Genomic DNA, 20881 nt, shown 5'->3' on the forward strand with positions numbered 1-20881 from the left:
GCCCCATGTGATCATCAGCGCCCTCCTGTGGACAATATCTGAAGCAACAACATGGCCTAATTCCAACCAAGCCATTAGCCAATCAAAACCGCTATTTGATGACATAAGGTTTGCTCCAGACCTATCCAGATGAATCAGATCTACTGAGCCTTTCACCAGGCTAGAAATGGTTACCAGATCTTGCTCTAACATTGAGCCTATGGGGAACCAAGCTAGGGACCCATAGGCTCCCATAACCCCCTGCTCTGCAGGTCACTTGGCCTGAGTGGACTATTACGGTATAAATTGGCAGCACCGGCACTGTGTTGGGGGTTTGCCACATGGAGAGCAGCAAGCAGGAGCTGGCGAAGACTTGCCAACCTTCATATCTCTTAAAGGGAAAGTTACACAATATATTTCCACAAATCTAATGCCGTTGGTTGATGATATTCCATCTAGGTCTTTATGCAAAAGTGTATATATATTTTTTTGGAATACACTTCTAGTTTCGCAATTTGAATAAACCTAAGATTAAACCATAGAGATAGAGGTCTCATCTTTGTATCTGTGCCATTATAGGGCCTGTGACAGCATGGGCAGCGCCATTTTAAAGTAGTCCCTTTTCTTCTTCGCGATTGGCTGAGCCCTCCTGATGACCCGGTTGGACATGACACCAACAGGGTCACCAGGAGGGATCAGCCAATGAAGTTGGAAGTCGCACTCAGTCAACTACATTAAAATGGTGGAAGCCCTCAATGATACTGCCCATGCTAATAGGCCTTTTGGCCACTAGAGGCCTCTATCATTCTCTATGGGTTAAACATACCCACATACCTAGGCCTTGACTGCAGTCAGGTGAGGAAGTTGTGCAGCTGCTGTGAACGATGTGGTTACTCCAGTCTAACTTCAGAAAACGTTAGATCAAATAAGAGTTCAAATTAAGACAAGACGTCTCAAGTTACAAAATGCAATTTTATTGTCAGAACTCATCACGCTCAAAAACACTCATTCCAAACTGATTGCCAAAATATCGAGTGACACATAGAAAATACAGTAGTAGCCATTTCATTGCAGTCGTAACCACACCAAGCGTAGATCAAACCAACACGGAATGTTTCTCCTTATGAGCAACCGTTGTATTGGAGGAACCACAGTGGGTGTGCAGGGTTTTTGTTTTGTTCCAACCCTGCACCAAAAACACCTGATTCAATTCAGTTTTGACCTGAAGGCCCATAAGTAGGTAGAATCGGGTATTTTAAAGCTGGGCTTGAACTAAAAAGTGCACACCCTTTGGCTGTCCAGGACCAGGGTTGTCTGTGGTCGGGTTTAACCAGTGAATATTCACCGTGACACACAGTCAGACTGACGAGTCCCTCATTTCGCTGCACCTCTCTTTGCCATGATGAGATGCTTTGGAGACAGAGGACTTTGATGATCCTAGCATGGTTTGGGTACTGTGTCAATTGCTAATATGATATATGCTTAAGTACTGCAAATGCCTCAGTAGAGGAGGTAAAGCTAACAAGAAGTCATACAAAGAAGCACATCATGGCTACGTCAGCCATTTTGAATGGCTTCCTTTCCTCGTCCCATCTCCTTCATGTAAAGGACTGATAGGTGATAAGTAAGCAATATGAAGGAAATGAGATGAGGAAAGGATGCCATTTTATAGAATTAGGACGTAGCCCATGACATCTGTTTCTACTGACAGACATATTATTCATCAGTATGGTTACAGTACATACATAATAAAGCTAATGATCGTCATGACAACACTCCACTCGGATACAAACTAATCACACCGGCAGCCATCTTGTTACTATGACGACTGTCTGATACACATATGACAACTGGTGACATTTTTTTGTGCAGTGTATGCCACCATCAGGACAGCAGAGGAATAACTCATGCACAGGAAGGCAAGATATGTCCGCTTACAGAGAGGAGGTGTGGTACAAACATTTAAATAGAATATATTCCCTCTCATGGCATGAACACATAAAAGGACTAACTGAACTTCCTGCTCGATCGCCTCACAAACTTCACATATTTTATATCCCTGTGTTTCCACACAGTAGCAAAAAGAGCATGAAAAAAAAAGGATATTAATGATTATATCTCCACGTTTCACACCTATTGAAAAAAAATCACTCACCCCTAAAGTACACAAATATATGGATTCTTAAGACAATAGATGCAAATATACTTTTCTACCTACTTCCACTTTGAACCCTTATTTTCCTCTGCTCGAGATGAAAATAGACTCTTAACAAGCTAAAAATAGATTTGTAACCATAGGTATATAACCCCACCCTAAGATATTATATTATATGAAATTTTCGATACGCCCTACAAAATATAGCAATGCCCTTTTAAAAAAAATAGTTTGCTTCTTTCGACAGAATCAGACAGTTTTTCTTCTCTTAAGATACATTCAGGATATCAATATGTATTGAGTAGTGCCTTAGTACATCAGACGACAGGATTGCAGTAGGTAGTTCCCATGTTAACCAGATTCTCAAGGATTGTTGTTGTTGCTGTTGTTGTTGTGGGGTGGTCCTGCCTCAGTATCTGGTCTGGTACTCGTGGTGCCACCTGTTGAAGTCGTTGTAGAACAGTACTATACTACCGGACGCCATGCCGGTTATGATGCACCTAGGAGAGGACAGAGCCCAGAGGGAGTGTTGAGTTAAGGCTCATACATGTAGACAGAACATTATGTACTTTTAGGACACACAGTACGTCTACTGTCATTATACTGTGGATAACACCAAGGTCTTCATCTTGGTATTCTATGCATTCTAGAGTGGGAAGTTTTGATGTTAGTTACTACAAACCACATGTGAAGATAGTATATTTCAATTATTTCTTCCTTTTGCCAAAACGTGATACCACACAACAAGATGACAGAGTAACCAGGGTCCAGGTGTGTATGTTACCTTTGGTCGTGGGACATGGCCATGGAGCGGATGCCTGCGTCACAGCCTGGGTAGGTGAACATCTGTTTGAGGTTGTGAACCTGCCAGACAGACAGAACTCCCCCGTCTCCCCCCGTCAGCAGGTACTGGCCATCACGACTCAGCAGCATGGCCTGATGGGAGAGGAGAAACAGCACCACTTTAACTGACAGGAGACATTATGTACAAGACAATAGGGAACATCGCTGTATTAATGTTCTATTGCATTGCCAATGATGCTGTCGACGCCCTCCTGTGGACAATGTCATGACCTGCAACCTATTGCACCTACCACTGGAGGGCGCTAATACATGCAGACGTTTGGATGGGATATATGACTCCCTCACCACACCAGAGCTGACCACTCCATCATAAAGCACAATTGGTCAGTGAGGAATCCTGTCGCCCTATTGACGTCTGCCATTTGTCCAATACAGCGAGGCGTCTACAACAACTCTTTAATAACAATCAATACAATCCAACCAAAGCTTTAGTAGTATAGGCTTTGTGGTGTGGTCAGATATAGTGACCTAGCATAGGACACCAGTGACTTCACCACCTCACTGTGTGTTATTTCAATCACAGTCTCTGTGAGCACTCCCTGCGCCAAGGGAGAGAGGCACAGTATCAATCAGATATTTCACAGCATTCATGTGGCGAGCAGCACGGCACAGCAGTCCATCCACCTGAACTGCTACAAGCCACGGCTCCCCTCCGACACAGTGGAGAGAGATTTATTCTACTCATCTGGTTTTCCTGTGCACTTATGGGCTGTGTTACACTTTAATGGGTCCCCAGGGAAACAGGGGGATACACTACGGTGCTACACTAAACTTCTGTGTTGGGGTATATTTATGCATACAGTATATATTTGGGAATTGAAGCCAGTCGGAGGCATCAATCACGAGGTAACGGACGCTGATGAAATGACAAGGACATTTTGTAAGTGATAAGTAGTGTAAGTTAGCCTAATTAGCGGTTTCACATCAACATACTGTATGTTAGATGGGATGCAGCTATTTCAGTCACGGATGGAAGATTAAACAAAAACATTCATTATCCAGCCATCTGTGGTGCAGCCGGCAGAGTATATTTCAAATGCTAAATATTTCAAATGAACAAAACTTAGTTTTGAACTTAACACAGATTGTCACATTCCTGGCAATCAGTTCAGCTTCTTTTGTGACACCAACTCAAGTCAATCAAAAAGTTGCGTTAGATGCAGCCTATAGGGAGGAGGTCAGAGACCTGGCCGTGTGGTGCCAGGATAACAACCTCTCCCTCAAAGTGATCACGACAAAGGAGATGATTGTGGACTACAGGAAAAGGAGGAGCGAGCACACCCCCATTCTCATTGACGGGCTGTAGTGGAGCAGATTGAGAGCTTCAAGTTCCTTGGTGTCCACATCACCAACAAACTATCATGGTCCAAACACACCAAGACAGTCGTGAAGAGGGCACGACAAAGCCTATTCCCCCTCATGAGACTGAAAAGATTTGGCATGGGTCCTCAGATCCTCATAGAGTTCTACAGCTGCACCATCGAGAGCATCCTGACTAGTTGCATCACTGCCTGGTATGGCAGCTGCTCGGCCTCCGACCGCAAGGCAACACAGAGGGTAGTGCGTACGGCCCAGTACATCACTGGGGCTACCGCACGGCAAGCGATACCCGAGCGCCAACTCTAAGTCCAAAAGGCTTCTTAACAGCTTCTACCCCCAAGCCATAAGACTCCTGAACAGCTAATCAAATGGCTACCCAGACTATTTGTCCGGGTAGCCCACCCCACACCCTCTTTTACGCTGCCGCCACTCTCTGTTCACTATCTATGTATAGTCACTTTAACTCTACCTAGGAGCATGTGGTTCTATAATGGTTCTCCCTGGCAGCATGGCCAGGCTCTGAAGTCATCCTTCAGATACCTGAGTCACGTCGGCCATCTTGGCTCCTGTGGAGCCGGCGGCCATCTTGTTTGGCCTCCCAGTCGCAGAGTGGCTGATTTATTCTGTCTGGGAACAGCCTCCTACCTGGGTCTGGCTGAGTCGTCTGCCAGGTGTCCAACCCCCCACCAGCACACAGTGGGTTATATACTAGGCCTAGCCATAGTAGGCTACGTCAACACCGTAGAAGGCTATGTCAATTTTCCCCCATTTAGAATGAGCAAATACTGTCTTTGTTCATGCTTATGAGTTGAGGTCATGAATCAGAAAAAGTTCAGTGTGTGTGTGCTCGAGTGTGTGTGTGCGTGGGTGTTTTGATTGTTCAATTATCCATTATATTTGTTCTAGTGGTGGTATCAAATCTAATCAAATCTAATTTTATTTGTCACATGCGCCGAATACAACAGGTGTAGACCTTACAGTGAAATGCTGTTATGTGAATTATTTAACAAACTATTTCAGTGTCTCTGTGCGTCTCCCAAAAGGTTGTAAGTCTTTTGGGATTTAAGTAACGGACAGAGTCTCGATCTGCATAGTCAGAGATTTATTCATTGAGAATTCTGCCATCACAATTTCAGAGTCCATCTTTTATACTCATACGTCATACAAAAAAATCTCTCCCCTCTGTAGGCGGGCTGTAGTTTTCCACTCTAAAACTGCTCTCCTGACCATCAGTTCACACACACACACATATACACACATACATACACACACACACACACGCATACACACACTCATCATAGCCTACTCCCTGCATTACTCAGTTATTGCCGTTCTCACAATATTCTGCACCATGTTTTCATAACAGTTTCTCTACTGCCTAAATTCCTCAGTTATCAGTTGCCTTTGTTGTCTGGCCTAACTCTTACTCACATTGCTAAATAGTGGCTCAATGCCATAGCCTTTACTGGTCCTACACTCACACATTTCTAACATATTACACACAGTTTCAGGGTGTAATAATTAGTCATTAATAATTAATCTATCAAATGCTTACTTACAAGCCCTTAACCATCAGTTTAAAGAAAAATAAGTGTTAAGTAAAAAATGGATAAATAAATAATAAAAAGAAATAACAAATAATTAAAGAGTAGCTGTAAAATAACAGTAGCGAGGCTATATACAGGGAGTACCGGTACAGAGTCAATGTGCGGGGGCACAGGTTAGTCGAGGGAATTGAGGTAATATGTACACCTACTTATTCAAGGGTTTTTCTTTACTTTTATTATTTTCTACATGGTAGAATAATAGTGGAGACATCAAAACTATGAAATAACACATATGGAATCATGTAGTAACCAAAAAAATGTTAAAGAAATCTAAATATATTTTATATTTGAGATTCTTCAAATAGCCACCCTTTGAAGGAGTTCCCACATAGCTGAGCACTTGTTGGCTGCTTTTCCTTCACTCTGCGGTCCGACTGATCCCAAACCATCTCAATTTGGTTGAGGTCGGGGGATTGTGGAGGCCAGGTCATCTGATGCAGCGCTCCATCACTCTCCTTCTTGGTAAAATAGCCCTTACACAGCCTCAAGGTGTGTTGGGTCATTGTCCTGTTGAAAAACAAATGATAGTCCCACTAAGCCCAAACCAGATGGGATGGCCGATCGCTGCAGAATGCGGTGGTAGTCATGCTGGTTAAGTGTGCATTGAATTCTAAATAAATCACAGACAGTGTCACCAGCAAAGCACCCCCACACCATAACACCTCCTCCTCCATGCTTTACGGTGGGAAATACACGTGGAGATCATCCGTTCACCCACACTGCGTCTCACAAAGACATGGCGGTTGGAACCAAAAATCTCAAATTTGGATTCCTGACCAAAGGACAAATTTCCATCGGTCTAATGTCCATTGCTCGTGTTTCTTGGCCCAAGCAAGTCTCTTCTTCTTATTGGTGTCCTTTAGTAGAGGTTTCTTTGCAGCAATTCGACCATGAAGGCCTGATTCTCACAGTCTCCTCTGAACAGTTGATGTTGAGATGTGTCTGTTACTTGAACTCTGTGAAGCATTTATTTGGGTTGTAATTTCTGAGACTGGTAACTCTAATGAATTTCTTAGGCTGGTAACTCTTATCCTCTGTAGCAGAGGTAACTCTGGGTCCTCCATTCCTGTGGCGGTCCTCATGAGAGCCAGTTTCATCATAGTGCTTGAAGGTTTTTGCGACTACACTTGAAGAAATGTTCAAAGTTCTTGAAATGTTCCGTATTGACTGACCTGTCTTAAAGTAATGATGGACTGTCGTTTCCCTTTGCTTTTTGAGCTGTTCTTGCCATAATTTGGACTTGGTCTTTTACCAAATAGGGCTATCTTCTGTGTACCCCCCCTACCTTGTCACAATACAACTGATTGGCTCAAACGCATTAAGAAGGAAAGAAATTCCACAAATTAACTTTTAAGAAGGCACACCTGTTAATTGAAATGCATTCCAGGTGACTACCTCATGAAGCTGGTTGAGAGAATGCCAAGAGTGTGCAAAGCTGTCATCAAGGCAAAAGGTGGTTATTTACTTTTTTGTTTTTTGGGGGTTTAAGACTTTTTTGTTTACTACATGATTCTATATGTGTTATTTCATAGTTTTGATGTCTTCACTATTATTCTACAATGTAGAAAATAGTTAAAAAATCAAGAAAAACCCTTGAATGAGTAGGTGTTCTAAAACTTTTGACCGGTAGTGTACATATTACCTCAATTACCTCGACTAACCTGTGCCCCCGCACATTGACTCTGTACCGGTCCTCCCTATATATAGCCTCGCTACTGTTATTTTACAGCTACTCTTTAATTATTATTATTATTATTTATTTTTTAATCTATTTTTTACTTAACACTTATTTTTCTCAAAACTGTTGGTTAAGGGCTTGTAAGTAAGCATTTCACTGTAAGGTCTACACCTGTTGTATTCGGCGCATGTGACAAAATTAGATTTGATTACATTTGATACCACCACTAGAACAAATATAATGGATAATTGAACAATCAAAACACCCACGCACACACACACACACACACTGAACTTTTTCTGATTCATGACCTCAACTCATAAGCATGAACAAAGACCGTATTTACTCATTCTAAATGTTGGGAAATTGATATAGCCTTCTACGGTGTTGATGTAGCCTACTATGGCTAGGCCTAGTACATAACCCATTGTGTGCTGGTGGGGGGTTGGACACCTGGCAGACGACTCAGGTAGGAGGCTGTTCCCAGACAGAAGAAATCTGCCACTGTGACTGGGAGGCCAAACAAAATGGCCACAGGAGCCAAGGTGGTGGACATGACTCAGGTATCTGAAGGATGACTTCAGAGCCAAGATGCCAGAGAACCATTACAGAGCCACATGCTCTATACTTGCATTAGTATAACATTATATCATTTCCCCATTTTGATGAGCATACAATATAGCTATTTATGTTAAGGTCTTTTTTGCTAATCTTTCTCAAGGGTGCCAATAATGTTGGACCTGACTGTATATTTTATATGCAAAATATTTCTAATGAATTAAACTTCATTTTGAACTTAACACAACTTGTCACATTCCTGGCAATCAGTTTAGCTGCTTTTATGATACCAACTCAAATCAATCAAAAGTTGCGTTAGATGTTTATACCACCACTAAAACAAATATAGTGGATAATTTAACAATAAAAATGTTTAACAACGACAGTAGCTGCACATTCAAAACAGGGGAAAATGTCTACCCTATAAGTCAAAGATCACTCTAGCTAGCCTGACTGCTCCCAATGGAGTTGAAGTGATAATTGGTTGCAGATATACAGTACAGACAGAGAGACAACCTTTGGCCTCTTCTTATGAGCCACATGGAAGATGTGCAGTGAACGGGCCACTGCTAACAGTAAACTGCAGTATCAGAAGACCTGGCAGTCTGAACTAATGCCCTGACTCATTCTCACACACACTCGAGTGCACTTGCATACACACGAGCCACACACTCACTCAGGCACACACACTCACACATACACACTCACACTGGCAACGGGACTGAGGGATCAGTCTTTCCAAAGCACTTTGTTAGATCGCCATCCAAGAGGACTGGGAAAGAAGTCTGGGAATGGAGCATGGCTGTGGGGTGATCGGGGGAGGGAGGGGTGGGGGATGACATTCTGTTTAGATTTGTTTGCTGTGTGTCTGATATCTGTGTAATTGCGTCCTTTATCTTGCCATATAAAGCCACATAGCAATTTATGTGAGTTAATCTGACCCTATTGATTAAGAAAACAGAGATTTAGATCAACATCATTTAGGAATAACTCAATAAAGGAGCATGTAGTTAAGATATTGTTTGCCAAAGTGGCTCTCAGTATTTGAGGAATGGCCCACATTACATTCACAGAACTAGTGGCAGCAGTGCCAAACTGAACTTGTTCTGATTCATGACCTCAACTCATAAGCATGAACTAACTTGACAGTTACTCTCTTTCTGTGGCAATTGTTCCTCCATTTAGACCGTGTGAAGTCAGTGTTACTCAATCCAGCCTTTGGCACTGTTGATGTACTATGGTGTTGACGTAGCCTTCTATGGTGTTGACGTAGCCTACTATGGCTAGGCCTAGTATATAACCCACTGTGTGCTGGTGGGGGGTTGGAGACCTGGCAGACGACTCAGCCAAACCCAGGTAGGAGGCTGTTCCCAGACAGAATAAATCAGCCACTCTGCGACTGGGAGGCCAAACAAGATGGCCGCCGTCTCCACAGGAGCCAATATGGCCGACGTGACTCAGGTATCTGAAGGATGACTTCAGAGCCTGGCCATGATGCCAGGGCGAACCATTATAGAACCACATGCTCATTTTAACACCCATATTTCCTGCTTTTTAGGGTGAGCGAAGGGGAATGTGAAGGGCGAAGGGGAATGTGAAGGGTTAGGTGGGATTCTGCGTCGTCTGCCAAAGGTAAAGCTGAATTTATGGTGCTGTTCATTCTAGCAGTTACATGCACACAGAGTAGACAGTGAACACAATCTGCTAGAATGGTTACTTACACTGTCTGAGTTATATTAGTGGGGGTAAGACTGTAATCCATTCTGCATGGCCTCAACTCAACTATGTTGGATGAATCTGCTGTCAGAGAACCAGCTAGGAGAGAGGCTGTTGCTGAGAGTTCCAACTCTCTTTGCCCTCCAATGCAACTAGGCCCATTTCTAAATGGGAAAAATGATTATTCATCATAATCTGCTGCTGTATTATGGCTTTACATCCCCTGCTATAGCGTGGATCGAGAGTTATCTGTCTAACAGAACACAGCGGGTGTTTCTTAATGTAAGCTTCTCCAACATAATCCAGGTAGAGTCGGGCATTTACATTTACATTTTACATTTACATTTTAGTAATTTAGCAGACACTCTTATCCAGAGCGACTTACAGTTAGTGAGGGCATACATTTTCATACTGGCCCCCCGTGGGAAACGAACCCACAACCCTGGCGTTGCAAGCGCCATGCTCTACCAACTGAGCTACAGTTGGGGCATTCCCCAGGGCAGCTGTCTAGGCCCCTTACTTTTTATAATGACTTTACTAATGACCTGCCACTGGCTCTGAGTAAAGCCTGTGTGTCTATATATGCTGATGACTCAACATTCTACACGTCGGCTACCACAGCAAGTGAAATCACTGCAACATTTAACAAAGAGATGCAGTAATAAGCTAGTCCTAAATATTTCAAAAACTAAAAGCATTGTATTTGGGACAAATCATTCACTAAACCCTAAACCTCAACTAAATCTTGTAATGAATGATGTGGAAATTGAGCAAGTTGAGGAGACTAAACTGCTTGGTGTAACCCTGGTTTGTAAACGGTCATGGTCAAAACATATTGATGCAACGGTAGCTAAGATGGGGAGAGGTCTCTCCGTAATAAAGCGCTGCTCTGCTTTCTTAACATTGCTATCAACAAAAGTCCTACAGGCCCTAGTTTTGTCGCACCTGGACTACTGCCCAGTCATATGGTCAAGTGCCACAAAAAGGGACATAGGCAAATTACAGCTGGCCCAGAACAGAGCAGCACGTCTGGCCCTTAAATGTACACTGAGAGCTAACATCAATGACATGCATGTTAATCTCTCCTGGCTCAAAGAGTACGAAAGATTGGCTGCATCACTACTTGCCTTAGTGAGAGTTATTGAGATGTTGAAAGCACCGAGCTGTCTGTTCAAACGACTAGCACACAGCTCAGACACCCATGCATACCCCACAAGACATGTGGTCCTCTGTAGCTCAGCTGGTAGAGCACGGCGCTTGTAACGCCAAGGTAGTGGGTTCGATCCCCGGGACCACCCATACACAAAAAAAAAAAAAAATATGCACGCACGACTGTAAGTCGCTTTGGATAAAAGCGTCTGCTAAATGGCATATTATTATTATTTATTATTACATGCCACCAGGGGACTCTTCACAGTCCCCAAGCCCAAAATGGACTCAGGAAAACGCACAGTACTACACAGAGCCATGACTACATGGAACTCTATTCCACATCAAGTAACTCATGCAAGCAATAACATAAACATAAAACTACACCTTATGGAACAATGCAGACTATGAAGAGACACACACACACACACACACACAGGCATACGCACACACACGCCAGAACACTCACTCTACACACACGTACTGTATGTACGGTGGTATTATAAATGTTGTATTGTAGATATGTAGTGATGTAATAATGTTTCATTTTATTTTTGTCTTAATTTGTTTGGCAGGACCTAATGGGGATCCATAATAAATACCAATAAAAAAACAGGCTCCAGTTATTAACATACACAGTCACACAAAAACACACGCACACACAGTCGCATTCACGCCGCATGCACACATAAGCACTTGTGCACCCACACACAGAAAAATGTACATACACACATACAAACACACACCAACACACAGTTTGGCATAAGACTACTGTAAGGGGACACCTTGGGCCAGGACAAACATTTATTTATCCCGGAGTCATGCTGTGTGGTGGGACGCAGCGCTAGCTGAAGATTGATACTGGTGTCTAGTGCAGTGCATTAAACACCACGTCCAGGCCTCATACTGAGACCAGGGGGCCCGCTGCTCTCACAGAGCTACCCTGAGATGTTAAGACTCCCCTGATTCTGTCTGACGTGGCATGGAATTTACAACACACAGCAGAGGAGAGACGCAAAACGGACCAGGAATGGCTAACGGTTTATGTACATGAAAAAGACGGGATGGGGGAGTACACTATGGAGACCTGGCAAAACCTCCAAACTGTGTTGAATAAGACAGCAACTAACTCTCTATCAGAGTCGTTGTGGTTTTGATAAATAACAGTTTATATACATGAAAAAAGGAAACTTCCTACACTATTGGCAAAACGGTTGTAGTTACCAAAATAGAGGTGGATAAAACTGAAAATTAATCTGATGAAGGATATTTCGAGGATAATTTGATCTGCATCTCACCAACCTAATCTTACATTTGACATTTTAGTCATTTAGCAGACACTCTTATCCAGAGCGACTTACAGTTAGTGAGTGCATACATTATTTTTATTTTATTTTTCATACTGGCCCCCCGTGGGAATCGAACCCACAACCCTGGCGTTGCAAACGCCATGCTACATCCCTGCCGGCCATTCCCTCCCCTACCCTGGACGACGCTGGGCCAATTGTGCGCCGCCCCATGGGTCTCCCGGTCGACAGAGCCTGGATCTTCAGTTGAATCTGAATCTGAAACACTACAGTAGAAAACTAAGGTCATCCCTGTTCCTGTTTCTAACCTTTCCTATTCAGCAGCATGTGATTTCAATACAATGAATATCAACTCAACACCAGACTTGCTCTGCCAATGAATTCTGATGCAGTCTGTTTATTGGAAACAAATGGGGGATGTATGTATTTATATAGCTCAGTAATCAGCCTAGGTCCTGGGGCTATGGCTGTGACTATGACTGTGACAGGGGGAGAGTACAGCTGGCTCAAATGGGAAGCAGGTGTGTCTAAGAGGGACTGGGTTACATTTCCCAGGCCCATCGGAAACAGGGGGAAAGGGAAACTGGCCAAAGAGTGGCGGCCATTTTGTGACACCGTAGCCGTGAGGCAGGAAATGTGAAATGTGGGAATGTGTCGTGTGGTGCCTGAGGGTTGTTAATGGGGCTAGGACTGGGAGAATGTCCGCCCTCCTGCTATGTTGAACCAGCACTAAGACCTGATAGGACTCGACATGGGAGCCCAGGATCAAAGAGACTTGTCTGGACTGGAGGAGAGGAGAGGTTGGAGGAGAAATGGAAGGAAAGAGCCTTTGACCTGGCACTTCCTAGGCTAGAAGTGTGTGTGTGTGTGTGCACGCATGTGTGTGTGCATGCATGTGTGTGTATGTGTGTGCGTGAGGGGTTTCTAGACGTGTATTGCCTGAGGCAGACAGGCCTCAGACCGCAGAGCTGGACTTCAGAGAGCAGACCACTGTCATGATGAAGCACAGAGACTCTCCCAGACCAGTAGAACAGGACAGAGAGAGGCAGCCCACTCCATTCTTTGTCTAGAAATAAGCACCTCATGTGGAGTTACTTGATGAAGGTCAAAACGTGTGTACACTAGGCTTTCCAACAAAACATTAAAACAGTTCCAAGCTTAATGAAATAACTTTGTCCCTCTATATCAGTGGGTTACTTTACCCTGATGTTCTCCTCCACCTCCATGTGTCCCAGCAGCTTTCCGTTGATGGAGAAGAAGCAGAAGTGTCCCTTGTCGTAATAGACTACGGCGTGGCCCTCTGTAGAGGACTGGATGAGACGGGGCTGCACGCAGCCCCCCGGGCCCTCCAGGGTCCGCAGCAGGTCCCCATTCATGGAATGGATCAGACACGGGCCCTCTGTGAGTGGAGGAATATAGAAGTTACTAACTAGGCTCTGATTTCCACTGATTCACTCAAGGGTTTTCATAATAATACAATTATAATAGGGTAATTTCTTCTTCTTTTAAATCCAAAGCGATTTACAGAACTGTCTATATTGACAATATGAGTTTGTTCAGTATTGAAAGGGTTCACTGTTCTGACATTCATATTATCAGTCTGACCAAGATCTAAGTTACTTTGATGCCTTGGTTGATCCACACACATACTAACCTTTGCAGCCACTGATAACCAGTCCCAGCTCGGCACACACACTGGCGCAGGTCACCTCACAGTCATGACCCGTCAGGATGGCTCTGGGCGTCACAAACTCAGCTGGGGAATAACACACAAACGCACATTAGCCAATGGAAATCAGGTGTGGGCATGTTCATTTTATAGCCACTGGAGGGCGGTAAATCCACACAATAATTTTTCTATAAGTCAGAATGTCTCAGAATGTGATGCTTGGTGGTAGACCCACTCTAAGACCATACATTTCACCACATAGAAATGAATCTTCAGAAATGAATGGCACGATATTGTCAGAGTGTGTGCTCCGGCTATAAAACAATGTGAAGGGGCAGAGTGATTCTGATGAGCTCTCATCATGACTGTCAGTGGTTGTAGCCACTGGGTGTGTGGGTGGGTGAGAGAACTGGTCCTTATTTAAGAGTGGGCGGCTATGTGGTGGACTCACTGGAACAAGAGCATAGACCAAAACACACACTCCCAACTCCCCCCCCCCCCCCCCCCCCCCCACCCACCTACCCCTCAGCAAACAGGCAGGACTCCAGTGATAGCATCTCCACTCTCTCTCCAACACTTGTCACTAACAGTCTCCCTCTTCCTTTAACACACTGTACTCCCCCAGAAGAACCTAACCACCTCCAGATGCCTCCAGACAAGAGACTGGGCTCTGATACCGTCCTTTAGGAAATGCGACGGAGGAGAGGAGAAGAGAGAGAAGAGAAGAAAAGAGAGAGAGACGTGCCAAAAAGAACAGCCCATCATTCACATGCGTTGGGCTGAGCCGTCAGAGACAGAGCCCAAACAAGTGTTCTGCCCTGGGTTAGCTCCAACCAATCAACACCACCTCTCCTGCCAATACTGGTACTGCCTACTGTTGGATATACCACAATGTTGACCACTACATCAGTCAGTGATGACTCTTGTTAAGTAGATACAGCCAATGCAGAGGAGACAGAGAAGAAAGAGTCAGACCTTACCCCCCCTCACCCTTCCTCCCTCCCTCCCTCCCTCCATCTCTCCCTCTCTCTGAGGGATAGTAAAGTCTGCCTGCCACTTTGTGGTGCTTTACAGGAGCCAGGTTGCTGCACTGATAATATTGGTGTTTAACAGGGGGTCCCAGCTGACCCCTGCTCCCTTTGATGTGGGGTGAGAGGTCAGAGGTCATAGTAAAGCTGCTAAAGCACTGTCCCACAGTCAGTACCACACTGCAGTTCATTAGGAGTTCACTATCAGACAGAGGGCGTCCTAATGCCACGTCTCACACGGTGCCCTGGGTCTTCTCAAACAGAGGAGAGGACAGGGTCAAGTTCAACTACAGCAGGAGACAGACAGACAGACAGCACTTCAAGAAGGAAGTCATAGAAATGGAAAAGCTAGAATGGACATGGTTGTTAAATACCAAATTGTTTTACATGGGAGCCACCAACTTTGCTGATCCCTGAGGACTGGAATAGCACGTTCTGAGGAATTATGTTGTAGAGAGCATACCTAGGAGACAGCTGACAAGGTTAACCATTGATGTGCCTCTTTCACTACCCCTTTTCCCACTATGTAGCTATTGTGCAAACCAACAAGCGTTCGTATACATTTGAGTATTTTGACTGCACATTTAACAACTTCACTCCCTAATTGAATTAGACTTGGAAAGTTTAACTCAATAGACATAAATTATTGACTCTTGAACTTTCGGGAGTAAAAACACAACGTGTGTAAATCTTTCATTAGTGCAGACTCCTCCGATACACTAACTGCCTTCAGCTTGGTGGTTAGTAACCCTAAACACAGTAAAGTAAAGGCAGAAAGTGCAGGAAGTTCCATACCTCCACTGACCTCCCTTGCAAAGTAAAAAGGCTCCTGGTATGATGGACAACCCCTTTAAGTTCATTTCAGTGAAATATTTTAACGGCTTTTAAAGGCCCAGGCAGGCACCCTGATGACTCTGTGTGTGTGTCTGCCAGCCTCCCTGATGACTTTCCAACTTCGTTCCACCAGGCTGATACCGTGGCCACAACAGGCCAACAGGTCATGACCTCTCCATGTATAGATTTCATTAAGTTAACTGGCAAACATCCTAAACGTCAAAAACGCTGATTTATGCCCTACAACGGCGAGGATTAAAGCGTGATGTCGGATTTTGCCCGCGGAAGATCAATAAAACTGATACATTGGTGTATCGTTTAACCTTTGAGCTGCTCGCCACCATTTGGTTTGCATTAGGGAGACATCTGATTACAATCTAATACATATAACCAACGCTGCTAACGTGTGTGTGTGTGTGTGTGTGTAGACTGAGAAGAGTATCATTTACCTGGGGAAAGAGAAATGTGTGTGTGTGTGCTACTGAGAGAGAAAAAATATATAATTTCAGCTGTTGTTCACTGAATTATTATCTAGAGGCTACTTCCTCAATGTATCTTTATTAAAAAGTAATGTGGTGGGAGAAGACCCATAAGCCTGTGTGCTCTACCATTGAGCCACCAGAGGTCAGTATAGTATGCAGAATCCTCTCCCACTGTGCATGCTCTCTACTGCTCTTCACTCACACAGAGAAGAGTGTACGGAGTGGGCACTGATTGTGTAGATGTTTGTGTGTGTGTAGCATGTGTGTGTGCAAATGTACGATTTGGATACTGCAGACACATTTGGCACAGAGAAGGCTAATCTGTGTCAGCCAGCAGCTAAACAGGAACTAGCGTGTGTGTTTGTGTGTGTGTGTGTGTGTTTGTATGGGGGCTGAACTTGAAAGCACTGTGTTTGGCGGGAGAATAAAGGAATCTCTGGTGTGTGTGTGTGTGAGTGGTTAGCAGACCCTGCTGCGGTCTAGAGCAATGGAGCATCATATTGTGGTGGTGGGCCGGTCTGATTAAAGTCCTGCTGCTAATACTCACTGCTGCACCATGCAGACTCTGGCTGAGGCAGGCTGCAGAATAACAGATGCACACACACACACACACACACACACACACACACACACACACACACACACACACACACACACACACACACACACACACACACACACACACACACACAGAGACAGAGAGAGAGACAGACACATAGACAGACACAGAGACAGACACAGACTTGATTCACACAAACTACTCTCTCTCAGCCTGAGCCAGCCATGCAGGCTGGCTCAGGCTGAGGCCAAAGAATAACATATTCACATATACAGATACAGTCCCTTCAGAAAGTATTCACACCCCTCGACTTTTTCTACATTTTGTTGTGTTACAGACTGAATTTAAAATGGATTACATTTAGATGTGTTTGTCACTGGCCTACAATACCCCATGATGTCAAAGTGGAATTATGTTTATCAACATTTTTACAAATGAAAAGTAGCCCTTTGTTATGGCAAGCCTAAATAAGTTCAGGAGTAAAAATGCTTAACAAGTCACACAATAAGTTTCATGGGCTCACTCTGTGTGCAATAATAGTGTTTAACATGATTTTTAAATGACTACCCGATCTCTTTACCCCACACATACAATTATCTGTAAGGTCCCCCAGTCGAGCAGTGAATTTCAAACACCGATTCAACCACAAAGACCAGGGAGGTTTTCCAATGCCTCGCAAATAAGGGCACCTATTGGTGAATAAAAATAAAAAGATACAGGTGTCCTTCCTAACTCAGTTGCCGGAGAGGAAGGAAACCGCTAGAAGGATTACTTTATCCTATCCCAGGTATTCCTTAAAGAGGTGGGGTTTCAAATGTCTCCGGAAGGTGAATACAAAGTATTATGTTTGGGGCAAAACTAATACAACACATTACTGAGTACCACTCTCCATATTTTCAAGCATAGTGGTTGCTGCATCATGTTATGGGTATGCTTGTAATTGTTAAGGACTGGGGTGTTTTTCAGGATAAAAATAATTGGAATGGATAGGCAAAATCCTAGAGGAAAACATGGTTCAGTCTGCTTTCCACCAGACACTGGGAGACAAATTCACCTTCCAGCAGGACAATAACCTAAAACACAAGGCCAAATATACACTGGAGTTGCTTACCAAGACATTGAATGTTCTTGAGTGGCTGAGTTACAGTTTTGACTTAAATCTACTTGAAAATCTATGGCAAGACCGGAAAATGGTTGTCTGGCAATGATCGACAACCAATTTGACAGAGCTTGAAGAATTCTGAAAAGAACAATGGGAAAATGTTGCACAATCCAGGTGTGGAAAGCTCTTAGAGACTTACCCAGAAAGACTCACAGCTGTAATCACAGCCAAATGTGCTTCTACAAAGTATTGACTTAGGGGTGTAAATACTTATGTAAATTAGATATTTCTATATTTAGTTTCTAAAAACATGTTTTCAATTTGTCATTATGAGGTATTGCGTGTAGATGGGTGAGAAACATTTTTTTGAATCCATTTTGTATTCAGGCTGTAACAACAAAATGTGGAATAAGTCAAGGGGTATGAATACTTTCTGAAGGCACTGTACACACACACACTTTATACAAACACACACACACACACACTAGATTCACTACTAGACTGTACACCATGCAAACTGGCACTGGCTGAGGCAGGAGAATGACAATGTACATATCGACACAGATACCCTACTCCTAAGACAACCGCCCCATTCAATCAAACCTGCCAACCTTAAAGTCATGAGTAGCCAATGTGGAATTGGGGATTCATAAGGCACACACATCATTTAATGTGTGTGGAATGTAATCATATTTTCTTCTTTGATCTATTGGTACAAATTAACATCCCACAGTATGCATGTTTTATAAATTAAATGTAAATGTATACTGATTGTACTCAGAGTGATGTAATCATCCATGTGTGACGTAATAACCTCATATGGTAATTGATTATAAATCAAATGATTAATATAATTTAGAATTAACCGAATACGCAGGCCAATGGTAATTTACACTTCAGAAACAAGGAATACTTCTTGACTGCTAAATCACAAAATATCATCCAAATAACAAAAAAACACAAGTCTGTATTTTGTAACTTCAGCAACATGCCCACTTCCCATAGGCCTATAATGTTATTTTACTTTATTTTAGTTTTAGAAACACCTCTTGGTAAATTCCACTTGTGGTGGGAAAGACTGCGACATCCACATCCAAAACACCAGATGAGGTCAGTGACACGCCACCGTCTAACGTTCCGTCTTTCAAATCAACAGATCAACAACCGATGTGTCTTATTAACCAAATCACAATTTGTCATAAATTGCAGTCCATTTGTAGCAGAGCACTTAACAGCATGTAAAGGTCTCTAAGCTAGCCAAATTAGCACCATGGAGGCAGTGACGCTCACTGCTCTGTGCGGTGTGTTTAGTCCTTTGATCATCATGGTCCATGCCATATGTTATGGTAAAAGTAAGAGCTGGAAGGGGCGGCCCGCGACGGCAACGTTTTTCACTTTTCATGACTGTTCTAACCCCACATCAGATGGATGGCGGTGGGCTTTCATGTGACCAGCGACCCCCACGTCACGTTTATCGTCTTTAAGTGGCCTTCGTACTCTCACTTTCACTCACACACACATGGAGGGACGACATGCTCTCTCTGTGTGTTCGTGCGCGCGCGCACACACACTAACTTTTTCTCACACACACACATTAGAGCGAGAGCCCATTTCTTGACAATAGTCAGTGCCCTGAAATCCAATCTGTGTGCAGGAGACCTAGTGTGGTCAGATGAAACGAGATGTTACTTTGCAGACTGGGGCCGTAAATACAGTCAGACCTGTCTCTGAGAGAGAGGTTTCTGGGCAACAGTGTGTGTGTGTGTGAGATATGGGGTGTGGTGGGGGGGAGCACTTGAAAATCACAAACCTCGCACACACCACCCTGCCTCAATGGTGTCCGCTGCTTGTGGAACCCCTGTAAGGATTTGATTGTGATCTAATATGAGGATTGAGGAGGGTACGGCTAGGTTTTTATTTATTTTATTTAACCTTTATTTAACTAGGCAAGTCAGTTAAGAACACATTCTTATTTACAATGACACCCTGGCCAAAACCAGACGACGCTGGGCCAATTGTGCACCGCCCTCTGGGACTCCCGATCACGGCCGGATTGTGATGCAGCCTGGAATCGAACCAGGGTCTGTAGTGACGCCTCTATCACTGACATGCAGTGACCGCTGCGCCACTCGGGAGCCCAAGGTTGCTGCAGCCTGTTAGAAGAATGTCCCAGCACTTACTAGCAGGGTTCTGATTGGGGTATACTAGGCTGCGTTTACACAGGCAGCCCAATTCTGATTGTTTGCCCAATTATTGGCAAAAGAGCTGATCTGATTGGTCAAAAGACCAATTAGTGAAGAAAAAAAAATCAGAATTGGGCTGCCTGTGTAAACGCAGACTTACTCTCCGTGTTACTGTAGGATATTTTCCACCTAGCATAGGAAGTGTACTTACTTCCGGGGTTCTCCCCGATGCTGCTGTGTTTTCCGTTCCAGTACCAGAGCAGCAGCGTGGCGTCTCTGGAGCCTGACAGGACGTAGCAGTCCCCTCCGATGTACGACTCAGACCTGGCCAGACACGTCACCACGTCACGGTGACCAAACACTATCTGGGTCAGCTTTCCTGGAAACACACACACACACACACAATATAAACCACAGCCCTCTGATTTTTATTCTAGTTATGAAATATTAAAATATGGTGGCAATATATTTTATAGTACTCCATTTACTCTATTTGGCACTTGACATACAAGCAACACAATATGCTGTAATACTACTGTAAATTAAGTGCTACCAACAACACTAATGGTAAACGTTCTAAAATAACATTTATAAAACATCTGTCATTAACATAACATTTCTCAATATAATATTCCATCATATAAATTATCTACTTGCAAACAAATGTGCTGAGCAAAAAATATACTCTATG

General features: G+C 43.7%; 1 protein-coding gene across 1 annotated transcript in view; it reads right to left on the reverse strand.

The window, feature by feature from the left end:
• Nucleotides 1-937: 937 nt before the first annotated feature.
• Nucleotides 938-20881, reverse strand: part of LOC311109957 (lipopolysaccharide-responsive and beige-like anchor protein) — a gene marked incomplete at its 5' end in the record, with an annotated part of 56688 nt that continues 36744 nt past the window's right edge. Inside the window, 5 exons of the mRNA XM_084188474.1 lie at nt 938-2634; nt 2919-3070; nt 13536-13732; nt 13988-14089; nt 20402-20569. Of these exons, the coding sequence (XP_084044600.1) occupies nt 2544-2634; nt 2919-3070; nt 13536-13732; nt 13988-14089; nt 20402-20569 (710 nt within the window). The 3' untranslated portion in view covers nt 938-2543. The remainder of the gene's footprint in view (nt 2635-2918; nt 3071-13535; nt 13733-13987; nt 14090-20401; nt 20570-20881) is intronic.

The sequence above is a fragment of the Coregonus lavaretus genome (genome assembly GCF_964263955.1).
Source record: "Coregonus lavaretus genome assembly, contig: SUPER_35_unloc_1, whole genome shotgun sequence".
Classification (NCBI taxonomy): domain Eukaryota; kingdom Metazoa; phylum Chordata; class Actinopteri; order Salmoniformes; family Salmonidae; genus Coregonus; species Coregonus lavaretus.